The 23742-nt window shown below is 42.5% G+C and overlaps 1 protein-coding gene across 2 annotated transcripts in view; it reads left to right on the top strand.

The window, feature by feature from the left end:
* The window catches only part of ZSWIM8 (zinc finger SWIM-type containing 8), a 79161-nt gene that overhangs the window by 30174 nt on the left and 25245 nt on the right, over window positions 1–23742 (top strand). For both annotated transcript variants that reach the window (XM_080620513.1, XM_080620512.1), the window contains exons 4-10: window positions 4535–4707; window positions 6782–6889; window positions 16144–16225; window positions 17553–17673; window positions 18334–18535; window positions 19430–19605; window positions 22008–23013. In XM_080620513.1, the coding sequence (XP_080476639.1) occupies window positions 4535–4707; window positions 6782–6889; window positions 16144–16225; window positions 17553–17673; window positions 18334–18535; window positions 19430–19605; window positions 22008–23013 (1868 nt within the window). The remainder of the gene's footprint in view (window positions 1–4534; window positions 4708–6781; window positions 6890–16143; window positions 16226–17552; window positions 17674–18333; window positions 18536–19429; window positions 19606–22007; window positions 23014–23742) is intronic.

Genomic DNA, 23742 nt, shown 5'->3' with positions numbered 1-23742 from the left:
TCTGGCCAAAAGATTATGTGTGTGGAAGGGAAGTAACTTTGTTTAGACAGTAATTTTGTTTCCTCCTTAGTAGTTTACCTAATGGCGGGATTTTTTTGTTTCTTTTCCCATGAGTAGCAGTCCAGACGCCGGCCAGTACAGGTGTGGTGGCTAGAATTTCACTTGTCCACTCCAAATGATTTTAAGGTGTGTGATTGCAGTTGAGTTTCATATACTGGCACATAGGGAAAGAAACACAGGAAATTAAGCAGCCCATGAGAGGGAATTTGATTTGGAGGGGGATTGGGCAGTGCATTGTAATACTGTGATCAGTAGGACATAGCTTGAAACATGCTTTGTGCTCTTTTTACCCATATCCTTTTGCAGTATATATATATATGTATTTTTTTAAACACAAATGAGTAATCTTAGTCATCTTGTCCACATGCAGATCTATACCTATAATTTCTGAACAACAGCACCTCTTCACAACTTTCCAAAACCCCACCTTTTTGCAGTGTTGTGTACACACAAAGAATTAGCTTTGGTAGACCTTCTCCTGCACATTCACTTTGTAGCAGTCATAAACCCATGTCCTTGCACTGAAGACACTTATTTCTGTTCTCAAACAGGCGTGTTGTAGTTGCTGGTCTGGGACTTTTTTTTCTATCATAGTCTTAATTTCTTTTTTAACAGTTGAGGAAAGCAGCAGCAGGTTCTGTCTGGGTTCTAACTTTGCACCTTCTTGAATAGTCTCTGTCTCTACTTTTTAGAGATTCTCCTAACTTGTCCCAGATTGCCTTGCTTCACTTTACCTTTTGCTGAGCTCTTCCCATTTCTGTTAGTCCTGGGGAAGCCAGAGAAAAAGTTCTTAAATTCTCTACTGAGGTGTGTTTGCTGACATTGTTGTAGGGGCATCAGAACTACCAAATATCAATGAAGAAAGCTTGGAAACCTGTATTACAAGAAGTATTCTTAGCATGTTGAAGTATTCTTAGGATGTTGTTGACTTATAGATCACTTAATTTTTTTCATTCCAGTTGCTTACTGAGTAGCTTGGGGAATTTCATATTTGTGCATTTCCACCTGAAATCATGAGAAAATTAGGTCTGTTCAGCCAGAGAAAAAGGAGGCTGTGTGGAGACCTCACAGCAGCCTTCCAATATGTGAAGGGGGCATACAGGGATGCCAGAGAGGGACTCTTCATCAGGAACTGTAGTGATAGGACAAGAGGCAATGGTTTTAAACTTAAACAGGGGAATTTCAGGTTAGATATAAGGAAGAAGTTCTTCACTGTGAGGGTGGTGAGACACTGGAACAGGTTGCCTGAAGAAGTGGTAAATGCTCCATTCTTTGCAGTTTTGCAAGCCAGATTGCATGGGACTTTGAGCAACCTGGTCTAGTGGAACATGTCCCTGCTCATGGCAGGGGGATTGGAACTAGATGATCTTAAGGGTCCCTTCCAACCCAAACCATCCTATGATTCTGTGACCTCAGAAAAACAAATGCACAGATCTGAAATTTCACAATAAATGAATTTCATGATAAAATACATATTAAATGCAAAAGATACTGATGTAGCCATCCTAAAATTGCGAATACTGTATTATAACCAGCAGGAAGCATACATTTCTTTTGGATTCTTTTCCTGCAAGATTAAGTTTCTGGGGTGGAGCAGTGAGAAGGATAGGTTATGGACTTAAAAAGAAGCCATCTCTGTTTTGTAGGTCCTAGTCTAGGCAGCAGTTGATTATTTCCAGCTTTTACATTTGATTAAACAGTGTGTCTTAATTGTGTACCAGACAGGACAGTGTGCTGGTACCCCTTCTTCACTACATGATAAAACCTGCTTCATGGGTGTAGTAGTTCACTCCTGGTGCTCTTTATGTATAACTGGCATGTTGTACGGTGTAGGTACCTGACACATCCTCTGAAGCATTGGTGCTGGCTGCTTGACATATTTGTTCTGTGCATGAGTAGTAAATCTGGTGCTCATAACATGTGTTAGATGCACTTTCTGTGTAGAAAGCCTAAGTGCTTTCACATAAGCACTAAGCTTGCTTTGTGCCCGCCATGCATTTAAGAAAAATTGTACCCAGGGGGATGAGACTCCTGGCAGAGCAATTCCTCTGGCCTGCAGCTCTTTCTCGGTGTCTCCTGGGAGTGCAGCTTGCCAAGAATGAGGTATAGATCTTAGGGTTTTTTTTCTGGTGGGCTACATGCAACTTCAGAATGAATGTTGCTGGTACTTGCAGACATGGTTTTGTAATGTGTTGTTGTGCATGGAGTAGATAAGTTGTTATCAGGTAGTGGGAATGGGGAGTGGGTGGAAGAACTTTCTTGTGGGTTCCATGAGGTGACCAGGTCACTCAGGTGTGCAGTAGATATGATTCTTCAGTTTTAAGCAGGAGGGTAAGAGCTGTGGTGTATGGGAGAAGAGAATTATTGCACCTTGACTGTAAGCAAATATGATTTGATTTCTGTTTCTTTAAACAGTAGTGTTGGGCTATAGGGTTCCACAATGGTCTCCTTCATAGTCACCTTTCCAATCCTTGCAGGCTCATGCTTTTGTAAACTGTACGTGAACTGAATTTTAAAACTGAACCCCCATGTAAAAGTAACTAATAATTTAACCCAGAATTTTTTCCCTGGTATGGTTTTCTGTGCTATCCCACAAACAGTTGTTCAGCACAGGAAGACTGGTTGTGCAAAAAACACTGGGCGGAGGTGCTTGAATTAGCAGCATCAGTGGCAGACATGTTCATCAAGCTACAGTTTGAGCTGAAGCTTGTGATGTGTCATGCTGAAATCCTTGAATATTCTTTGTCTGTTTTTATAACTGTTCTTCCCTCTTTGCATTTAATCAGGTAACTGTTTTCATATACAAATAGAAATTTCATGATAGAAGCTCAGTAAGAGTGTATAGCTGTGACCTATTGTTCTCTAAGACCTTTTGAATACCTCTTTTTCTCAGTGAAACAGGATTGCTGTAATTCCAATTTGTGAAATGCTTAATTTGCATTTGTGATTATTAGGGCATTTTGGCATTGGTCTGAGATGCTTCTACTGTAACAGAAGGACTAGCTGAACTGTTTGGCTTGTATTATCCAAGTGTGGAACATAAATTAGAACTGTAGCTGGTAATAAGCAGCCCAGTAATTTTGTGTGAATGCTGCTTTTTGTTTTGATTTTGTTCCAATTGCTAGAATGGCTGAAGAATTTGGGTGGCATTATGTGTGCTAATCAAAATAATCACCCACATGAGGAAGAGGATTTGAATTCTGGTGAACAGGAGAAATAGGAAGGTTAAGCAAGGTAAGAGAAAGTTTGTATTGGCACAGAGATTATATTTTGAGGAAGAAATAGTGCACATTGTTTTAAATGGGGTTTAGAAGGTCACGTGCACTCCTGAACACCATTATAACCTCGCAATGTCATAATAAACACTTAGTAGTGTGGATTTATAATGTACTTCCCTGTGCTGATGATGGAGAAAGTATTTCAATCATCTGTCCCAAGCCATATTTTTTCACTTAAGATAGATTGTCTGACTGAATTTTGGTTATGGCTTTGATACCTTTGGTGCTTTCTGTGCTTCATTGAAACTCAATTTGACACTAGCAGAAAGATTCTGAGGCTGATACTCATTGCTGTAGAGGATGATTAACTGGTGATAAGGACCTTCAAAACAAGTAAAAGATTCATGTTCCTGATGGCCTTTTCCTGCTCGTAATATGTGTGCCTCTGAATAACAATTATCTGTAGAGGAAGCTGCATTATAAGTACAACTGGTATGCATTGTACATGTGCTTACATGAAGTCAAGCCTCATTAAAGTTCTTTGTAATCCTGCCTGAGATGAGGATCATAATTTATTTGTTTGATCACAGATTAATTGAGCTGTGTTAATTCAGGTGGTGTTGTTGAAATTTCCCTTTTCCATCGATTTTACTCTAAGCAAGAGGGGGTTTTTGTTTTCTAAGTACATGGTTTATAAAAATGGGATATTCACACAATTGCAAGGAGGTACATAAATTATGAGAAATGAGTAGCTTCTGAAGCCACAGTGTGTAAGTGTGTGTTCAGGTGTTAAGTGTTGCCTTCTCTAGTTCACTGTAAAATTGTGGAAGTTAACTGACTTGGAAATAAGTCACCTAGCCTGTTCTGCACTGCTGCCAGAGATAATTAACATAGAAATCATGCCTGAAATATGTGTAGTCTACCTTTGACCCTGTGATCAAACTCCCACACTTTTCAGTGATGTTTTTATCTAGTTCTGCTTTTTCTTTTTACTATATTAACAGAAATAAATATATAAACTAATTTATTAATAGCTGGTATTTTTGAACCTTTTTATGCCTCTGTGCTGATATTCTGCCATAACTGATTGGAAAGAAACAAATGCTGGAGAATCTAGATCCCTGTCCATCTCTGTATGGGTGGTGTTGCTATACATGTTGTTTCACTGTTTAAATGGCACATATCTAAACTTCCATGATAGCTAAATCTGTCTTCCTGGCACCAGAAGAGTAACTTGGACTTTTGAATTTTAACAGGCTTCCATCTGAGTGCCACTGTGGTACCCCCACAGATGGTGCCACCCAAAGGTGCATACAACGTGGCGGTGATGTTTGACCGGTGCAGGATCACATCATGCAGCTGTACCTGCGGAGCTGGGGCCAAGTGGTGTGCTCATGTCGTGGCACTCTGCCTCTTCCGGATACACAATGTAGGCCTTTAAATACAGTTCTTCTTTCCCCTAGGCATCTTCTCTGAGTCTCTCATTACAGTTTTATGAGACTCACACTCTCTTTAGGGAAACTGTGCTTGGTACTCATTGTTCAAATGTGTACTCCCAGTGGTGGTCTGCAGAGTGAGTTGTCTCAGGCTCTAACCTGCAGGACATCATTTGATAATGTGCAAATTACTAAGGATAGATGCAGGGTCCTTTTTGGCCCCTTCCTGTTTCTCATTTAAATGCTAGAATTACTCATTCTTTCTTCAGTTAGACTTTTATTAAAAATCTTTGTAAATATGGGATATGAAAGCTCTTTAAGTTGTTTAATCAGAGTGCAGAAGGGAAGTAATTTTGATCACTGTTGGCCTTTATGTTCACCAGTTCATTTTAACACATACTGAGGCAGGTAAGTGGTCATTTTGACTTGCAGATTTCAAACGCTCAGTTAAATTTACATTTTTATTTGACTGCTTGTATTATGTGTAGCCTTGTATAGAGTGAAAAGTATGTGTTTCTTATCCCAGTGAACTCCAGGTGAAAATGTATAGAACCAATATAAAATACACAATTTGAGGGCTCAGTCTAGCATATGGGTTAATTTCCTTAGACTTTGGGAAGCTGAGAAATACATCTTAAGGAAGGATTAAATTTGGGTGATCAAAAGGAACAGAAGATTTTCTACTGTCACACATTTTATAGCTAACATGCTTATGGTCAACTCCGGATTCTTAAATAAATGCTAATAACCTGCTGAAGCTTGTTAATACTTCATAATGGACAATTGTAATAGGCTGAAATGGATGCTCTTCTGAAATCATCAGAATGTCAGTATACTTTCTGTACTTAGGACTGGAGTGTTGGCAAAAAAAAAAAAAGAGTTACACTTTCAATTATTAGCTTCAGTTTTAAAAGGTGGATATAGAGAGTGAGGATAGGAAACCAATTTTCATTTATATTATTTACACTCAGAAAGTTTGGACCCTGTGTAAGGTAGAAAATCATTCTTTTCCCTCCAATCCTTTCTTGTACTTGAAAAATGCTAGTGAAGGGATTTTCATGTTTATATATACTGACTGCTGACACTAGCAAGTTACAAGGCAAACTATATTGCTCTATGTAGACCAACCAGTATCAGAAGCATCTTTATTATCAAACTTCTCTTGCCTGTTTCCAAGTTAAATTTTAGGTAGGTGTTATTCGAATATGTTTTTCCCTGTATAGTGAAAAATATTAAGAAACTAGTGTTTTGATGTGGGTTTTTGTTGGTGGTTTTGTTTGCTTTGCTGTGTTGTTTTGGGATGTTTTTTTTGTTTGTTTGGGGGTTTTTTTATCATCTTAAGTTGTTCTATGATACAGAAAGAGACTGATTTTAAGATTGAATTAAAAAAACTTCTATTATCATAGAATCATAGAATAGTTAGGGTTGGAAAGGACCTTAAGATCATCTAGTTCCAACCCCCCTGCCATGGGCAGGAACACCTCACACTAAACCATGCCACCCAAGGCTTTTTCCAACCTGGCCTTAAACACCGCCAGGGATGGAGCATTCACAACCTCCCTGGGCAACCCATTCCAGTGCCTCACCACCCTCACAGTAAAGAATTTCTTCCTTATATCCAATCTAAACTTCCCCTGTTGAAGTTTGAACCCATTACTCCTTGTCCTGAGATAAATGAGGTGGTTTTGATTCTGTGAAACAGCCCCCCGTATTGCTGGTTGGTTTGCCAGAAGCTTAAAGAATAATGTCCTATTTTAGAGGTTTGTTTGTGAAATCCCTGCCAGTATTTGTGCAATTGCTAGCAACAACAGATCTTAAGCACAGCTGTTAAAGCAGTTTCTTTGAAAAGAAACTCTTAAAAACAGTTTTTATAAAGCCTAGACAGCTTATTTGCATCTTATCTGCAACACACCACATAATTACAGAAAAAAAAGAAATTGTCCATCAAGACGCAGCATGATACGCGTCAGCATAGCTGCTGTTCATGACACTTCATACTTACAGTGGACACAGCTTCATTAAGTCTGACCTGTTAATGGCAGTTCATATCTCCTTTTCTTCCTTCAGGCATCTGCAGTATGTTTACGAGCACCTGTTTCTGAGTCCTTGTCTCGGCTACAAAGAGACCAATTGCAAAAATTTGCTCAGTACCTAATCAGCGAACTTCCACAACAGGTAAATGGGGACAGTCGATAGCATTGACTTCTATAGTGAAATTCACTTATCTTTATTCTGGGTCAATTTGTATGATGTCTTTTGTTGCAAGATAATCAGTTATGCCATTCAAATGTGAGTTTCTGGGAATGCCTTCAGTTCTTGCCTTTTCAGATTTCCATTCTATTATTTGACAATTGTCCATTGCCAAGTAAAATGTTAGAAGTGGTCTAAAGGGTGAAAGAAGAGTGGTGGCTATTCATATTAGCATGAATATTGTCGTGGTTTAAGCCCAAGCTGTAAATCAGAACCACGCAGTCTACTGCCCCCCCCACCTTTCTTCCCTCCGCTTCTGGAGGGACGGGGAGGAGAATCAAAAGAATGCAGCTCCCACGGGTTGAGATAAGAACAGTTTAGTAACTAAGGTATAACACAAATCACCACTGCCGCCACCAACAATAACAACGACAAGAGAAATAACAAGGGAAGAAAATACGATACCGCCCGCCGGAAAAGACAGCCCGACCGACCAGGGGACGTGCCCTTCCGGGTAGCTCCCAGTTACATCCCCTGGCATGACGTGCTGTGGTATGGAACACCTCCTTGGCCAGTCTGGGTCAGGTGTCCTGTCCCCGCTTCCTCCCGGCCCCTCCTCCTCCCTGGCAGAGCATGAGTCTCACAAAATCCTTGGTCAGTCTAAACATCAGTGTTATCAGTTTTTTGTTCCCAAGCCAAAAGTCAAAAACACAGTGCTGCAACAGCTACTAAGAAGGAAAAAAAAAACAAAACTGACTGCCACTGCTGAACCCAGGACAGTATCCACCCCTTGTTCCATACCATTCACGTCATGCTCAGATCCCACATTTTCCATATACCCTCACTCTCATCTCGGTGCACTGTTATCTTAGTGCACGGACCAATTCCTATAAAGCTACTGAGTCCATTCGGTTCATGATGTTGGGCTCCATCTCTTGGAACAGTCTTTCAGGGCAGAAGAAGCTGTATGCAGTGTTGGATCGTTGCCTGCTGATGCTGATCATTCCTTTACTGTAGAACTCGTCCGGTTCTATCAAAGTTCATTCTCTGTTGGGATGATGGTCGGAGGGAAGTCAGAGCCAGTCGCTGGTGCCCTGCAGACTTCTAGTTGATGGACTATGGCAGGCAACAGCATACAATTGAGTTCATTGTCTGTTTTCCCCTAAAATCAAATCCCCTTGAGGTACGCATCGGACTTCCCCATCTTCCCGCATTACCCACCAAGTATATCCAGGTCCCTGAGCAAAAGCAATCCCACGAGTGGGTTTGCCTTTACCTGAAGCAGGAATAACCCAGACTGTCTTCCCCAGCAAATTCTTCATGTGCACCACAGGAACTTTGTCCCCCTCTACAATATGTAAAAGTTCTGACTGTGCTGGGCCAGCCCTGTTGGCAGATCCTCTGGTGTTGACCAACCAGGTGGCCTTTGGTAAGTGTGTATCCCAATGCTTGAAAGTTCCCCCACCCATTGCTCTCAGTGTAGTTTTTAACAGCCCATTGTACCGTTCGATTTTCCCAGAGGCTGGTGCATGGTAGGGGATGTGATATACCCACTCAATGCCATGCTCTTTGGCCCAAGTGTCTATAAGGTTATTCCGGAAATGAGTCCCATTGTCTGATTCAATTCTTTCTGGGGTGCCATGTCGCCACAAAATCTGGTTCTCAAGGCCCAGGATAGTGTTCCGGGCAGTGGCATGGGGCACAGCGTATGTTTCCAGCCATCCGGTGGTTGCTTCCACCATGGTAAGCACATGGCGCTTGCTGTGGCAGGTTGGTGGGAGTGTGATATAGTCAATTTGCCAGGCCTCCCCATATTTGTACTTCAGCCATCGTCCTCCATACCAAAGAGGCTTTAACCGTTTGGCTTGTTTAATTGCAGCACATGTTTCACACATGAATAACCCGGGCAATAGTGTCCATTGTTAAGTCCACCCCTCGATCACGGGCCCATCTGTATGTTGCATCTCTGCCCTGATGACCTGAAGTGTCATGGGCCCACCGGGCCAAAAATAACTCACCTTTATGTTGCCAATCTAAGTCCATCTGAGCCACTTCAATCTTAGCAGCTTTGTCCACTTGTTGGTTGTTCTGGTGTTCCTCAGTGGCCCGACTCTTGGGTACATGGGCGTCTACATGGCGTACCTTCACCACCAGGTTCTGCACCCGGGCAGCGATATCTTGCCACAGTGCAGCAGCCCAGATGGGTTTACCTCTGCGTTGCCAGTTGCTCTGCTTCCATTGCTGCAACCACCCCCACAGGGCATTTGCCACCATCCATGAGTCAGTATAGAGATAAAGTACTGGCCACTTTTCTCGTTCAGCAATGTCCAGGGCCAGCTGGATGGCTTTCACCTCGGCAAACTGACTCCATTCACCCTCTCCTTCAGCAGTTTCTGCAACTTGTCGTTGAGGATTCCATACAGCTGCCTTCCATCTCCGATGTTTTCCCACAATACGGCAGGACCCATCAGTAAACAAGGCATACTGCTTTTCACTTTCTGATAGTTTATTATATGGTGGGGCCTCTTCGGCACGCATCACCTCCTCCTCTGGTGACATTCCAAAATCTTTGCCCTCTGGCCAGTCCATGATGACTTCTAGAATACCTGGACGACTGGGATTTCCTATTCGAGCTCGTTGTGTAATTAGTGCAGCCCATTTACTCCATGTCGCATCGGTTGCATGATGTGTAGAGGAGACCCTGCCTTTGAACATCCAGCCCAGAACGGGCAACCTGGGTGCCAGGAGGAGCTGTGCTTCAGTGCCAATCACCTCCGAAGCAGCTCGAACCCCTTCATAGGCTGCCAGTATCTCTTTCTCAGTTGGGGTATAGCTGGCCTCAGATCCTTTGTATCCCCGACTCCAAAAGCCGAGGGGTCGACCTCGAGTCTCCCCTGGAGCTTTCTGCCAGAGGCTCCAGGTAGGACCATTCTCCCCAGCTGCGGTGTACAGTACATTTTTTACATCTGGCCCATTCCGGACTGGTCCAAGGGCTACTGCATGAACTATCTCACGTTTAATTTGCTCAAAGGCTTGTTGTTGCTCAGGGCCCCATTTAAAATCGTTCTTCTTCCGGGTTACATGATAGAGAGGGCTTACAATCGAACTGCAATTTGGGATGTGCATTCTCCAGAACCCCAGAGCACCCAAGAAAACTTGTGTTTCTTTCTTATTAGTTGGTGGAGACATTGCTATTATTTTGTTGATCACATCTGTAGGGATCTGGCGACGTCCATCTTGCCATTTTATTCCCAAAAATTGAATCTCCTGTGCAGGTCCCTTGACCTTACTCCGTTTTATGGCAAAACCAGCTTTCAGCAGGATTTGGATTATTTGCCTCCCTTTCTCAAAGACTTCTTCCGCTGTATCACCCCACACAATAATGTCATCAATGTACTGCAGGTGTTCTGGAGCTTGCCCCTGTTCCAGTGCATTCTGGATCAGTCCATGGCAGATGGTAGGGCTGTGTTTCCACCCCTGGGGCAGTCGGTTCCAAGTGTACTGGACGCCCCTCCAAGTAAAAGCAAACTGTGGCCTGCATTCTGCTGCCAAAGGAATTGAGAAGAATGCATTGGCAATATCAATCGTGACATACCACTTGGCTGCCTTTGACTCCAGTTCATACTGAAGTTCTAGCATGTCCGGTACGGCAGCACTCAATGGTGGTGTGACTTCATTCAGGCCACGATAGTCTACTGTTAGTCTCCACTCTCCATTAGACTTTCGCACTGGCCATATGGGGCTATTAAAGGGTGAGTGGGTCCTGCTGATCACTCCCTGACTCTCCAGACTACGGATCAGTTTATGGATGGGAATCAGGGAGTCTCGGTTGGTGCGATACTGCCGCCGGTGCACTGTTGTGGTTGCGATTGGCACTTGTTGTTCTTCGACCTTCAGCAACCCCACAACAGAGGGATCCTCTGAGAGACCAGGCAAGGTGGACAGCTGCTCATTTTCCTCAGTCTCCAAAGCAGCAATACCAAAAGCCCATCGGTACCCTTTTGGGTCTTTGAAGTACCCTCTCCTGAGGTAATCTATGCCGAGGATGCATGGAGCCTCTGGACCAGTCACAATGGGGTGCTTTTGCCATTTCCTTCCAGTCAGGCTGATCTCAGCCTCCAGTACAGTTAACTCTTGGGATCCTCCTGTCACTCCAGAGATATAGATGGGTTCCACCCCTTGACAGCTTGACGGCATCAGGGTACACTGTGCACCGGTATCTACGAGAGCTTTATACTTCTGCGGGACTGATGTGCCAGGCCATCTGACCCACACAGTCCAGTAAATCCGATTGTCCCCTACCTCCACCTGGCTGGAGGCAGGGTCCCTCTAACAGACATCACAATGTTGGACACCTAAGTCGTGTTGAAAGGGATTATTCTTCGTTATCACAGGAGCTGGAGTAAAATCAGCTCTTCCGCTCCATCTGGGAACCTGCTCACCAGAGACTGAAGCCGCAGCTCTCATGGGATGATTAGTCTTGACCCTTGTTCCTATTTTCAATTCATGCAGCCGTTCCTCCAAAGCTGAAGTAGGTTTTCCATCCCACTTCGTCATGTCTTCTCCATGATCCCGCAGGTAAAACCATAGGGTGGCCCGTGGTGTTTGCCTTCTATATCTTCTGTCTTGAACAATAGGACGTCTTTTGTTAACAGCTGAGACGTATGTTGGTACACGTGAGGAGCTGGATAAATCAGATAGATCGTCCCTCAATTGTTTGACATCCTGGGGCAGTTTTTCCACAGCTGAGATGATGGAAGGGGTGAGATTGTCTTCGAACTCTCGGAGTTTGTGAATCATTTCATCCACTGTTGGTGTTACTATGTCACCCCAGGTTACTGTTGCCAATGAATGGGCATATGATGACGGTGCATTCCGTGTAAGTTTTCGCCACATGGGTCGTGTACATTCGACTTCATCTGGGTCTATGGGTATATCTCCGTTATTCGGTTTGGTGTGATAGATCATCTCTACGATGGCTGATTCCCTCAGAGACTGGATGCCTTTGTCTAAAGTAGTCCACTTGGCCGAACGACTCGTAACATCATCCTTGTATGGAAACCTTTCTTTCACAGCTGCCAAGAGCCGCCTCCAAAGACTGAGGGACTTTTTCTCTCTTGCAATTGCTTTGTCAATTCCCCCTTCTCTAGCAAGTGATCCCAGCTGCTTGGCTTCCGTACCTCCTAGTTCGTGACCATCGGCCCCATTGTCCCAGCATCGTAGCAACCAGGTGATGATGTGCTCCCCTGGTTGACGGGTAAAATCTTTTCGCATATTCCGTAGCTCGGTTGAGGTCCGAGGTCGAGAAGTCACCTCTTCTTCTTCTTCTTCATCATGGGATGATGACTCCTGATCAGGTGGTGGCCCGGGTGGTGAATACATTGTTTCTTCATCTTGCTTCACCCTTCTTGCCTCTTTTTTGCTTTTTCTCTTGCATATGGGGGCAATCGATATTGGTACGAATTGGTCCTCTGGTTTAGCTGCAGTCATTATCACTGTGCTTTGAGTAGCAACTGTACTTGTTGCGGGGGGTGGTGTAGCTGCTGTGGTTGGGGCTGGGGTAGCTTCGCTATCTGTTGCAGTTGAAGTTTGAGTAGTGGCTGTACTTGTCGCTGGGAGTGGTGTAGCTGCTGTGGTTGGAGCTGGGGTAGCTTCGCTGTCTGTTGCAGTTGAAATTTGAGTAGTGGCTGTACTTGTCGCTGGGGTAGCTGCACTGTCTGTTGCAGTCGAAGTTTGAGTAGTGGCTGTACTTGTCGCTAGGGGTGGTGTAGCTGCTGTGCTCGGAGCTGGAGTAGCTGCGCTGTCTGTTGCTTCGCCCTCAGATCCAGGGACATTTCTTTCCTTTTGAAGGTGCTGGATAGTGTTGAACAAGGCCCGGTAAGCATAGGCCAAGCCCCAGCACGTTGACATGATTTGTCCCTCTCTGGTATGACCAGGATGACAGCACACCTCATTTAAGTGTTTTACTAATTCTTCTGGATTTTGCACTTGTTCGGTGGTGAAGTTCCAAAACACTGGAGGGGCCCACTGACCTAGATACTTGCCCATACTATCCCACACACCCTGCCATTCATGGCTGTCCAGCCTCGGGGAAAATCTCTCGGTCCCCCTATTTTGTCGTCTAACCCCAGACAAGGCCCAAACCCGACTCTGCTTAACTCTTGAGATCAGACGTAATGGTTGTGGACAAAACACACTCTGTATGCGTGCCAACATGGTGACCCCCATCACAATCAGCAAACAGGTCTCAACAATATTAAAAGGCCACTCAAAAACTTCAAAACTCTCAAACGATGCTGTAAACGGTCTGGGAGGGGCACTGGGAGGGTAAAAGAATGTCTCCTTCATAGGTTGACCACCCAGGAAGGAGAAAAAAGATGTATAGTTGCTAAGCATTTGTATTATATACCTCCCAAAGTATAAAGGTGGTGACCACACTGGGAACATAAGCCAGATCAGTTTCATGATCAATTTTTCTATTGTATTACAAGTCATTACCATAAAATACAATGAGACAATAACCTTAGCCCAAGCCCCACACTTGAAAAACACCAACACAGCAAATACCGGCTCTAAGTAACCTACGGCATATTGAGACTGTGAGATCAAAAACAAAACTGACTGCCACTGCTGAACCCAGGACAAATATGCACTTAGCTTGTGAAGGATCAAACACAATAAAATAAATGCATGGTGGTGGAAAAACTTAGGTCAGCACAAATCAGGCTGCTTCTGTGTTGTATGTTCCGTAAGTTGAATGGGGAAGACTCATCAGGGGATGTGTTGTATATGCCTTAGGTGGGCACTTTCTAATGCACCCAACTGGTGACTTTTTGACTTCTCCCAGTGTAGCTTCTTTGATGATTCGTAAGAATCATTTGGGTTATGGAAAATCACAGACATGACATTTTGTTAGCCAAAGGCAAAATGTGCTCTTATTCCTTAAATATATCTGTTGTTCAAGGTCAGGTAATTTATATCGTCTGCCTAAAATGCTTGTACAAAATATGTAAGCATACCTAAGTGATCATAAAATGTCTGCTTAAAAAATACAAGGGCTTAGGAACTTTTTATGCTGGTTAAACCAAAAGAGGTAGAGAAAAACTGTCTTGCTTAGATATCTGTCACATTTCAATAGTACTTGCATAATGGCTTAAATAGGAGTTAGATTACTATTGGCATGTGCCTAAAATTCGTATTATGGTGCTGTGCTTGGGACAGTAAGATATTCTATTGCTAAAACCTCCTCTAAATTTCCTATAGAAATACTGATCTTATGAGAGGAAATAGAGGAAAACTATAATATCAAAGTGGTATAAAACCACTGCTTTTTTGTTTCTTTTTGTTCAGCACCAATAATGTGTGCTTCTTGCTGCATTACCTAACAAAGCTTCTCTTCTTAAGGACTCGGAGCTTTATGTCACATAGTTTGGATTCTAGTAAATGAGGGTTTTGAAAGACTAATAGTGGTGGTAGTTCTTTTTTGAATGGCATGACAGTTGCTTGCTTTCAGATACTCTGTCTGCTCCTTTTTTGCAGGGATTATTTCTCCTTCTGTCGTGTACCAGCTGTACATCCAGGAACATCTGGATTATTTAATTATTACTGTTTTGCCAGATAATCTGATGGATGCTGCCCAGCAGAAAAGTTAGGGGTTACTGACAGATGCATCTTAACCTGTGTTGTATAATTCTCTTGAAAAAGGCAAGGCATGCCCTAAACTCTTCCAACAGTCTCTATTCCTGGTCTTCAAGATTTCTGTGTAGAGATGGATACTCTGGTATCTTGAGGCTCTGTGTTTTGACTACGTGATGTAGCCTTACAGTAGGCTGTATACACTATTATATTTTAATGTTATTTCCAGCTTGTGAATGACATTATGATACAGTAGTGTAATGCCGAATTACTTTGGAGTGTGCAGGGATGATGGCCTGTAGGAATGCAGCTAGATAAGAAGATGTTTTTCAGAGTCTCTGCAGAAAGTATTTTCTGTATCTATGAAAATGTCAGTGATTCTGGGCAGCTGGAATTTATTACCCAGTTCTTCTCCCAAGAGCTCTTTCCCTTCCTGAAGGCCAGTACTCCTATTCCAATTAAATATGAGTATCTTGGCAAAAATTCCTGAAGGAGAATCACTGCAGGGCCGCAATACTTCCACCTTAAGGTGTGACATTGCCTAGATCTGTTACTTTTCTGCTCTGTGGTGACTTAAAATATGTAGTAGTGAAAACAGGTACAAGAATAGTTTAATGCTGAGCTTGTTTCTTTAGATGACTGAAATGCAAAATACCCTTCTGAAGCTTTTTTTTTTTCCATCTGTTTGAGATAGATCTGTATTATTTGCAAATATAAGTGTACTGAATGTGCCTTGCTTTACTGTAAGTGTGGTCTTTAACCTCAGCTGTTGTGTGGAGAGAGGTGGAGGGGATATCAGGTGTTCTGTTGCAAGTAATTTAAATCCTAAGTACACGCCTAACTTGTAAGTGTGCGTGCTAAAGGCTGAATGGATCTACGGTTTCAGCTAAGTCTTAGTTTGGGAAGAAACACTTCCTGCTGTGTGTTTTTTCTTTCAGAAAGAGCATGTTGAGGGTATATCTACTTAAGGTTTTGCAGTCACGTGTGAGCCTTCTCTGCTTATGCTCTGGACTGTCCAGAAGCTATGATTAGTTTGGTGCTGAAATCACATTAGTTTACTATTGTATCTGAGTTGATATCTAGGTGATCCCTTTGCTAACAGGATGGTAAATAAGCTAAAGCCTGTCACAAAAGTTATGTAGGTATGTAATTTATAGTTTACTCCTCTCTTCCCCTTAGTTCGGGTTTTAGAGAATGATGTAGGAACAAAAAATAAAGAACAGTGAAAGTGTGGGAAAATGGTGACCTTGACTGCAGTCACTTCCATGTCTCTCAAAATTAGCTGCAGTATCACTCTATATGGGCTCCTACTACTTAAGAAATGAGAAAGGAACTAATAATCTATGATGCTTTTGCTTACTTCTTAGGGTATGAATGTAGGAAGTAAGCCTTGCATATAGGTTTGCTGTGAGAAAGGAGTTTAACAGCTTGTTTTCCATTCTATAATCTTTAGCACCCTCTTTCGTCCTTTCTGAAAATGTGCTGTGTTTGATACTTCTGAAATTATGAGAGTACTTCAGTCATGAAAATCCAGTCAGATTTTTGACTGGGTGTATCAGGTTGAGAAATCCTGTGTATACTGAAAGTTTGCTTCATGTTTTCAGATTCTTCCAACAGCTCAGCGCTTGCTGGATGAGCTGTTATCTTCTCAGTCTACTGCCATCAACACAGTGTGTGGAGCTCCAGGTAACCTTGATACATCTTATTTCAGTAATCTCTGTCGCAGGTAGGAAATGGATATATTTCTATTACTTTGAGTTTCTGAACTGGTCTGTTACCATGTAGCTTAAATTGCAGGTGGAGGGCAAGGAAAAGGGATAAGTACAGGCACTTCCATGTATATATGGCACAGCAATAGGCAATTGCTTGTGTAATGAATGCCTCGGAGTGTACGCAGAAGAAGGGAGCATCAGGCAATGCACCTTTCTAACAAAAGATTTCTCTTTTTATATCAGTATTAATTATAGAGTCCTGGAAATAATTGATTGGAGGGAACCTCTCCAACCTCTTACTTGAAATAGGACTTTTCAAGTAAGAGGACCATTCGCAACACTAGATTGGCTTAGCTGTGGCTGGGGCTAGTTTAGCTAAATCTAGGTTACCAGAGATGTTGCAGAGTATTCTTGTTTTAGTGCTGCATTACCCTTTTGGTCAACAATTTTATCCTACTATCCAGTATGAATATCCTTTTTACTATCTACTACTGCTATCAAGAAGAGTTTGTCTGCACTGTGTTTGTGATTCCAGTAGTTGTGGGCTGTTCATGGTCATCCCTCACCCTCTCCTTTATAAAGGGAATTATCCCATTTTCCTCAATCTCACCTCATAAGTCATGTGCTCTGTGCCTCCAGCTATCTTGATACCCCTCCACTATATGCTCTCTAGTTCCTTATTACCATTCCTGGGTGGGGGGACCCTAAACTGGGTACGACATTCCAGGTGTGACTTTACCAGTCCTAAGTAGAGGGGGATAAAATAAGTTTCTTAAATCTGCCAGCTGTGCTTTTTTTAATATAGCTGAGTTTGCAGAGGTTTTTTGGTTGGTTGGTTAGCTAGTTGTTGGTTATGTTTGTTTTGTGTTTTCAGTAAATTTTCCCTTTGGTTTGCGTTCAGCTTGGCATCCACCATGATCGTCAAAACCTATCAGCTAGCACTTATTTGGTTTTCACTCTGCACTGATGCATGGGGTGTCCTGTCCCGGGTACAGGAATGTACATTTTTCCTCAATGAACTTCATGAGGTTTCTGTTGGCACAGTCCTTGAACTTCTCCTGGTCCCAGTGATTGTAGTGCTACCATTCAGCATGCCAGCCATGTCTCTCGATTTAGTGTTGTCAGTGCTTAAGGTGATTTTATGATAGCATTTTAAGATAGTTCTGAATAGTGAGTTCTGCAGCAGGTAAAATAAGCTGAGTAACACTGCCTGTGTACTCCCTATAATCTCTGTGGTTGGGCACACAGAGGAAAATATCTTCAAATCTTCCAAACTGTATATATGCTATTTTTTTGTCAAGATCCCACTGCTGGACCCTCTGCATCAGATCAAAGCACCTGGTACTTAGATGAGTCTACTCTGAGTGACAACATAAAGAAAACCCTTCACAAATTTTGTGGACCCTCTCCTGTTGTTTTCAGGTAAACTGTTTTCCACTGAAAGGAAAATGTGGTATTAATGTAATCTGCAAGTTCATTCACTGTATTATAGCCTGTACCCTTATGTAACACCATGGACTGAAGGATGCTTAGCTTCATGGTCACTCATTCATCATGGTCACTATTCATCAGGGACTGTAGTGACAGAACAAGGGGTAATGGGTTCAAACTTAAACAGGGGAAGTTTAGATTGGATATAAGGAAGAAATTCTTTACTGAGAGGGTGGTAAGGCACTGGAATGGGTTGCCCAGGGAGGTTGTGAGTGCTCCATCCTTGGCGGTGTTCAAGGCCAGGTCGGATGAGGCCTTGGGCGACATGGTTTAGCGGGAGGTGTCCCTGCCCATGGCAGGGGGGTTGGAACTAGATGATCTTAAGGTCCTTTCCAACCCTAACTATTCTATGATTCTATGATTCATCTGGGCTGTATAGCTTGTCCAATGTTATTTCAGTAGAGCACACTGCGTTTGCACAATACCTTGCTTGTGTGGTGTTGTCAGTCGTGTTATGCATCCTCTCTTTTGGGTTATGCGTGTCTGTCCCATTTAAGGTGCAAATATATTTCTGGACATAGAATATACTCAGGATTTATGTATGTCTGTGCTTGATTTATTTTTCCCTCATCGCTGCTTTTCCATCTACAGTGATGTGAATTCAATGTATCTCTCTTCCACGGAGCCACCAGCTGCTGCTGAGTGGGCCTGCCTCCTGCGTCCCCTGCGAGGAAGAGAGCCTGAAGGAATATGGAACCTGCTTTCTATTGTGCGAGAGATGTTTAAGAGACGGGATAGCAATGCAGCTCCTTTGCTGGAGATTCTAACTGACCAGTGTCTCAACTATGAGCAGGTATTCACATCTCTGCTGTGGAGAGGGGAGATTCTGAGTAACCAGGCTGAGCCAGTGACTGGTGTCATGTGCCTGCACAATCCATGACTGCATAATTACTTCTTTTTTTTAACAGTCTGTGTGCATTATGGGCATGTATTTCTCCAAGCTAAAATGATGTTACATATGTTTTCTTTGTGTCCTGATTTGATGATGTCCTGGTAACACTGTATCCCAAAGGTGCCTCAGTCACTTTAACATGAGTATAGGGAGCCTGTTCTCTTTTGTTCAACATACTTGATTTGATTTCTGCCCAATCAAAGTGATTTGTTTAAATGTTGGGTTGTTTTTTTCCTAAGCAAAGTACATCATATATCATGTCATATATCCGTATATATAAGCTGTCATTTTGGTAAAAATATGTTAGGTTGTAGAATCTGAGGTTTTTGTTATTATTATAAAAGATATCTTTTGATGAGTTTTAATAATTTTTTTAAAATATATTTCTAAAAATAATATTAGGAAAAAGGTTTCCTTTGACAGATCAGGACATTGATCTCGCTCTGTAATATAAATTGCAGTAAGTTTACTTATTGCTCTATCACATCCCTCAGCTTTGAGCAAGAGAAAGGAAATGCTTCGTTTATCACATTTGTTCACTTTTTCCTTTCAAGTTTGAAGGCCTCTAGTAAGAGAATCTCCTCTGAGTGTTTTGTTCTGTGGGCACGTGCCTTCTAACCAGAGAAATTTTGAGGTCCTTAGTTCTTACAAACCAATGCTGCTTAAATGGTCGTAGTTATTTTGGAGTCAAATGAAAGCATGCTACTAGCCACTGATCCTCTTTCCTTGTGGTTATGAGAGCCAGGGATGAGATGCTGGCCACAACACAGCTCCACTGAACATTTTCTTCTACAGATAACTGGCTGGTGGTACAGTGTGCGAACATCTGCATCACACAGCAGTGCTAGCGGGCACACAGGACGCAGCAATGGCCAGTCAGAAGTAGCTGCTCATGCTTGTGCAAGTATGTGTGATGAGATGGTGATTCTTTGGAGACTGGCCGTCCTTGACCCAACTGTTAGTCCACAGAGGTGAGCATGTGAATCAGATCCAGTCTCTTTTATTTCTGTGATGTTCAAGCACACTCTGGAGTTCCTTCCAATAGATTTCTTGTGTTTATATCATTACCTCATTACGTGTTAAACTGTTAGTCCTTCTGGACTATGTAAGGTTCAGGAGCACTATAGTTACTTTAAACTTGAATTGCTATTTCTGCTCATTTTTAGCAACATCATGTAGTGTGAATAATTTGTTTTCTGAGCATTCTCTTTTACATACGAGTGTAATTCTGCATTTGAGTGTCCCAGTAGAGAACATTCCTTTGATTAGAGCAGCTACCAGTAAATTTTAATGCTTTCTAAATTTAACTATTCCGCAGTTTAATGGATTTCTGTTTAGCCCAGTCATTCACTGTTGCCTATTTCAAAATGAACCATTTCTTGCTTTCTGTGCTACTAGAGTTTATTCTCTGCAGTGTATTGGTAAACAATGTCACTGGTGTATGATTTTTTTCAGTCAGCATTTTCAATTGTCTGAGGAAAAATTGTGTGGCTTCTGCAGGTTTCTAAACTATATTGTGCCTTGGTAAATCACTGCCACCTTTATTTAGCACTAGTTGATAGCAGTGGAGGTACTAAGGGCTTGTGTTGAGATACTGTGGTCAACATCGTAATAATTTGTTTTGTAAATCTAGTTTACCAAGTGTGGTGTGTAAAATGTACTGTATTAGCTTAACGTGCTATAAGTGCCCAGGAAAAGTTTTTCAGAACAAATGAAACCAGGATGGTATTTTCAGTGCAATTACACATTAACAGGATTTGCTTTCTGTGAACTGTTGTGTAACACTAATAAAATTCCCTATGTATGTAAGGTACATCAGGAACACTAAGTCACTAAAATCGATGCAGTTTCTGTCTTATACAGTTTACAATGTGAAGCAGCTAAATAGAGGAGATAAAGACAAAAAACTGTAGGAAACTGGGATTGAGGCTTAAAATAAACATCAATCAGGTCACTTAGAAAATCATAAAGAGTTTTGGCTTTTAAAGTATGAAGTTGTGCTATATATGTTCACATTTAAGTTATTCGGCACAGTTCAGATTTACTCAGATCTCCTACTTGAGCTCATTCATAATTTAAATGCTCCTGCTTGATTACCTATTCTCTTGGCATTTGAGTAGTCATCAAGGAGAACCCTCTCCTACCCATCCTTGTTATTCTTTCCAGTGAATCATACAGAGACTTGCTGCCTCATTCCTAATTCATTGCAGGCTCTTATCCTTATATTACCTTTTCTGAGTAGCTCCCCTTTCTTCTTTTTCCTTCTGAAAATCCTCTCCTTGATTTAGCGCTGCCAGTCTGCTCCCTTGTTATTAATTTCTTTAGTGCACGAATGGAAGCAGTCTATTCTTTTTAGCCTTTTTTGTCCTTTGCACCTAAACTGGGTCTCCCCGTTTTGATTTGATTTTTTTTGTTGTTGTTCTTTTGCTTTTGATAGGAAATCTGAAAGGATTGAAGTGTTGGGCTTGTACCTCAGATCTCTGAAATTTGTGGCAGAAACAAGATGGCAATTGATTGAGACAATTGGTGCAATTTCTAGGAAGGTCTTTTCCCCTTTTTGAATTAGGTCACCCAAACACGTAATCCGTTTAGCCTGTTTTGTTCACGCTTAGGCCCTGTGTGAGATTTGGGACTGGGAAATGCAGAAATGCTTTGTTCTTCCCATGGTAATATGGGGCATGGGACTAACTGCTGTGTAATTTAAGTCTACATAACCTTCCCAGCTTGCTTTTTCTTCAGAGTTATTTGAATATCAGTTATTTTTGTCTTGCTTGTTTTGTGCCTGTGGCTTGCAACAGTTTAGTCTCCTGAGGACAGCCTGCTAAAACCTGGATTAAATTGTTGAGTTCTAGATAGGCCTCTCAAGGTAAAGAGGTAAATGTCTGGAAGGTAGATTAGGTGGTCCTGTCTGGCTGGCACTGTCCTTCCCTGAGTAGGCTGATTAGATTGTACTTGTGAATGTCTTGACTGGGGTTGTTTCACAGCTAGTGCAAACTGTTTTATGAATGTTTCCAACAGCAGTTCCCCATGGCGCTCAGTGGTCTCAGACTGCCAAGCTTACATCACTAATATCTTACTTGGGGTAGATAAGCAAACAGAGCAGACAGTGTTTCATTTTAAACCTCCCAGTTTGTATTGTGCTTTCATGTTAGTACTGTTCACATTTTGTTTCTATATTATGGGCCTGTCTAGGACTTCGTTGTTAATAATACCCATTTCCTTTTTTCAGCCTGTCTCCTTACAAATGTTGTTTATACTTAGCTCAGCAGGTGTTTCTGACCAGAAGGAAGAGGTATTTGTGGGGTAAGAGGTAGTTTGTCACAGGTGCATTTTCTGTCTGCTTTCTAATCTGTCCTTTTATTTCTTCTCTTAGGCGTAGGGACCTTTGCTCACAGCTCAGACAGTGGCAGCTGAAAGTCATAGATAATGTTAAGAGGGGTCAGCATAAGAAATCACTGGAGAAGCTCTTCCAGGGTTTCAAGCCAGCTGTGGAAGCCTGTTACTTCAACTGGGAGGAAGCTTATCCCATTCCTGGGATTACATATAGCAGCACTGACAAGAAAAACTCATTCTGTTGGGTAAAGGCCATCCAGCAGAGGAGCTGCCGGTTGCAGTATGCAGAAATTGCCTGTGAGGCTGGCCGAACCCATGGACAGGAGCCCGGAGGACCATGTCTTCAGCCTGGGGACAGGCTGCGTCCCTCTTCTCAGGAGCCAGCAGTTCGTCCAAAGGAACTCACTGGGAAGCGAAAAGCTGTCTCTGAAGCACCGCAGAGGGTTCTGAGGCGACTTTCAGCAGAAGGTGACAAAGCTGTGTATAAGACTGCAGTGGGCAAAGCAAAGTTGGCAGTGAGCAAAGGCTTGACCAGTAAACATAGTGGGAAACGCCGCATGAGCAGTGAAGACAGCTCTCTGGAGCCAGACTTGGCAGAGATGAGCCTGGATGACAGCAGCTTGGCTCTGGGGGCAGAAGCCAGCAACACATTTAGTTTTACAGAAAGTCCACTGAGCAGGAGCTACAGAGACACCTTTGAGGAGGATGCTGGTGTGTACTTCTCTGAGGGACCTGAGCCCAGTGTCAGGAGCAGTTCCATGGCCAAGAAATCACCCAAGGATCCTGTGGGGGAAATAGGTAGTGGTGATGATGACTTGCCTTCTGCAGATGAGAACAGTGGTGGTGTGAGCCTGAAGCCAGAAGAAATGGGAGAGAATGGTGCAGCAGGGGGAGGGGATGATGGAGAGGAGGAAGATGATTACCAGGTATACTATCTGAATCCACAAGAGGTAGCGAAGGAAGATGATGACAAAGCTGAAGAGGGAAATGAAGAGGAGGATGTATTTTCTGGTATAAGGCCTCTGGAGCAGGAGAACCGGATGGAGGTGAGCTGGACCTAGTTCAGAACACTGTTTTGCAGTTATTGTATGCATTACTGTTTCACCACCCTCCTCGCTGTCGCCCTTAACCTATTATGTTGTTAAATCAAGTGCTTATTATAATGTCATCATAACCCCTATCATAAGGCATCTACAACCTTAATGCAGTGGTATCACACATGTCTGTTTCCCACAAGCTTAACTCCCTATTTCTGTGCTAATTTCAAGTGTGTCCCAGGTTAAGCTAGTCCCATCTCACACTCAGGATTTAAAAATATAGGCAAAACTGTGTGTGCCTTTTACTTAGTCTCGCTCTTGGAAATAACAAAATTGACCTGAAATTAAAAGTAAGACCAAGACATGCCTTATAGGAAAAAATTAAATCTAACCATGTAAGCAGAAATTCTCTGAGAAGTCAGAAGCAATCTAAATAGACTGTGTCACATTCCTGTAATAACTCCAAAATGTGTTTAGAGCTTGCACCTATATGAGCAAGCAGCTGAAATAGAGATGCATGGAAATAGTTTCTGTCAGTCAGTCAGGGGTTTATGTTATTTTGCATTATTCTCTCATCTGTTATAGCACTTGGAGAGAGCATGGAACTTAATCTGGAAGGAAAGGCTTTTTAGGGAGGTGCTTAAAGGAATGGGGGTGAAGGTCCAGGTCAGGAGGACTTTAAGAAAACCTGCTGCTGAGGTTTTGAAGTCTTTGTGACAGGTAGTTTGACCCGGCTAG

The sequence above is a fragment of the Psittacula echo genome, assembly GCF_963264785.1.
Source record: "Psittacula echo genome assembly, chromosome: 6".
Classification (NCBI taxonomy): domain Eukaryota; kingdom Metazoa; phylum Chordata; class Aves; order Psittaciformes; family Psittacidae; genus Psittacula; species Psittacula echo.
This window is presented reverse-complemented; position numbering and strand designations above follow the sequence as displayed.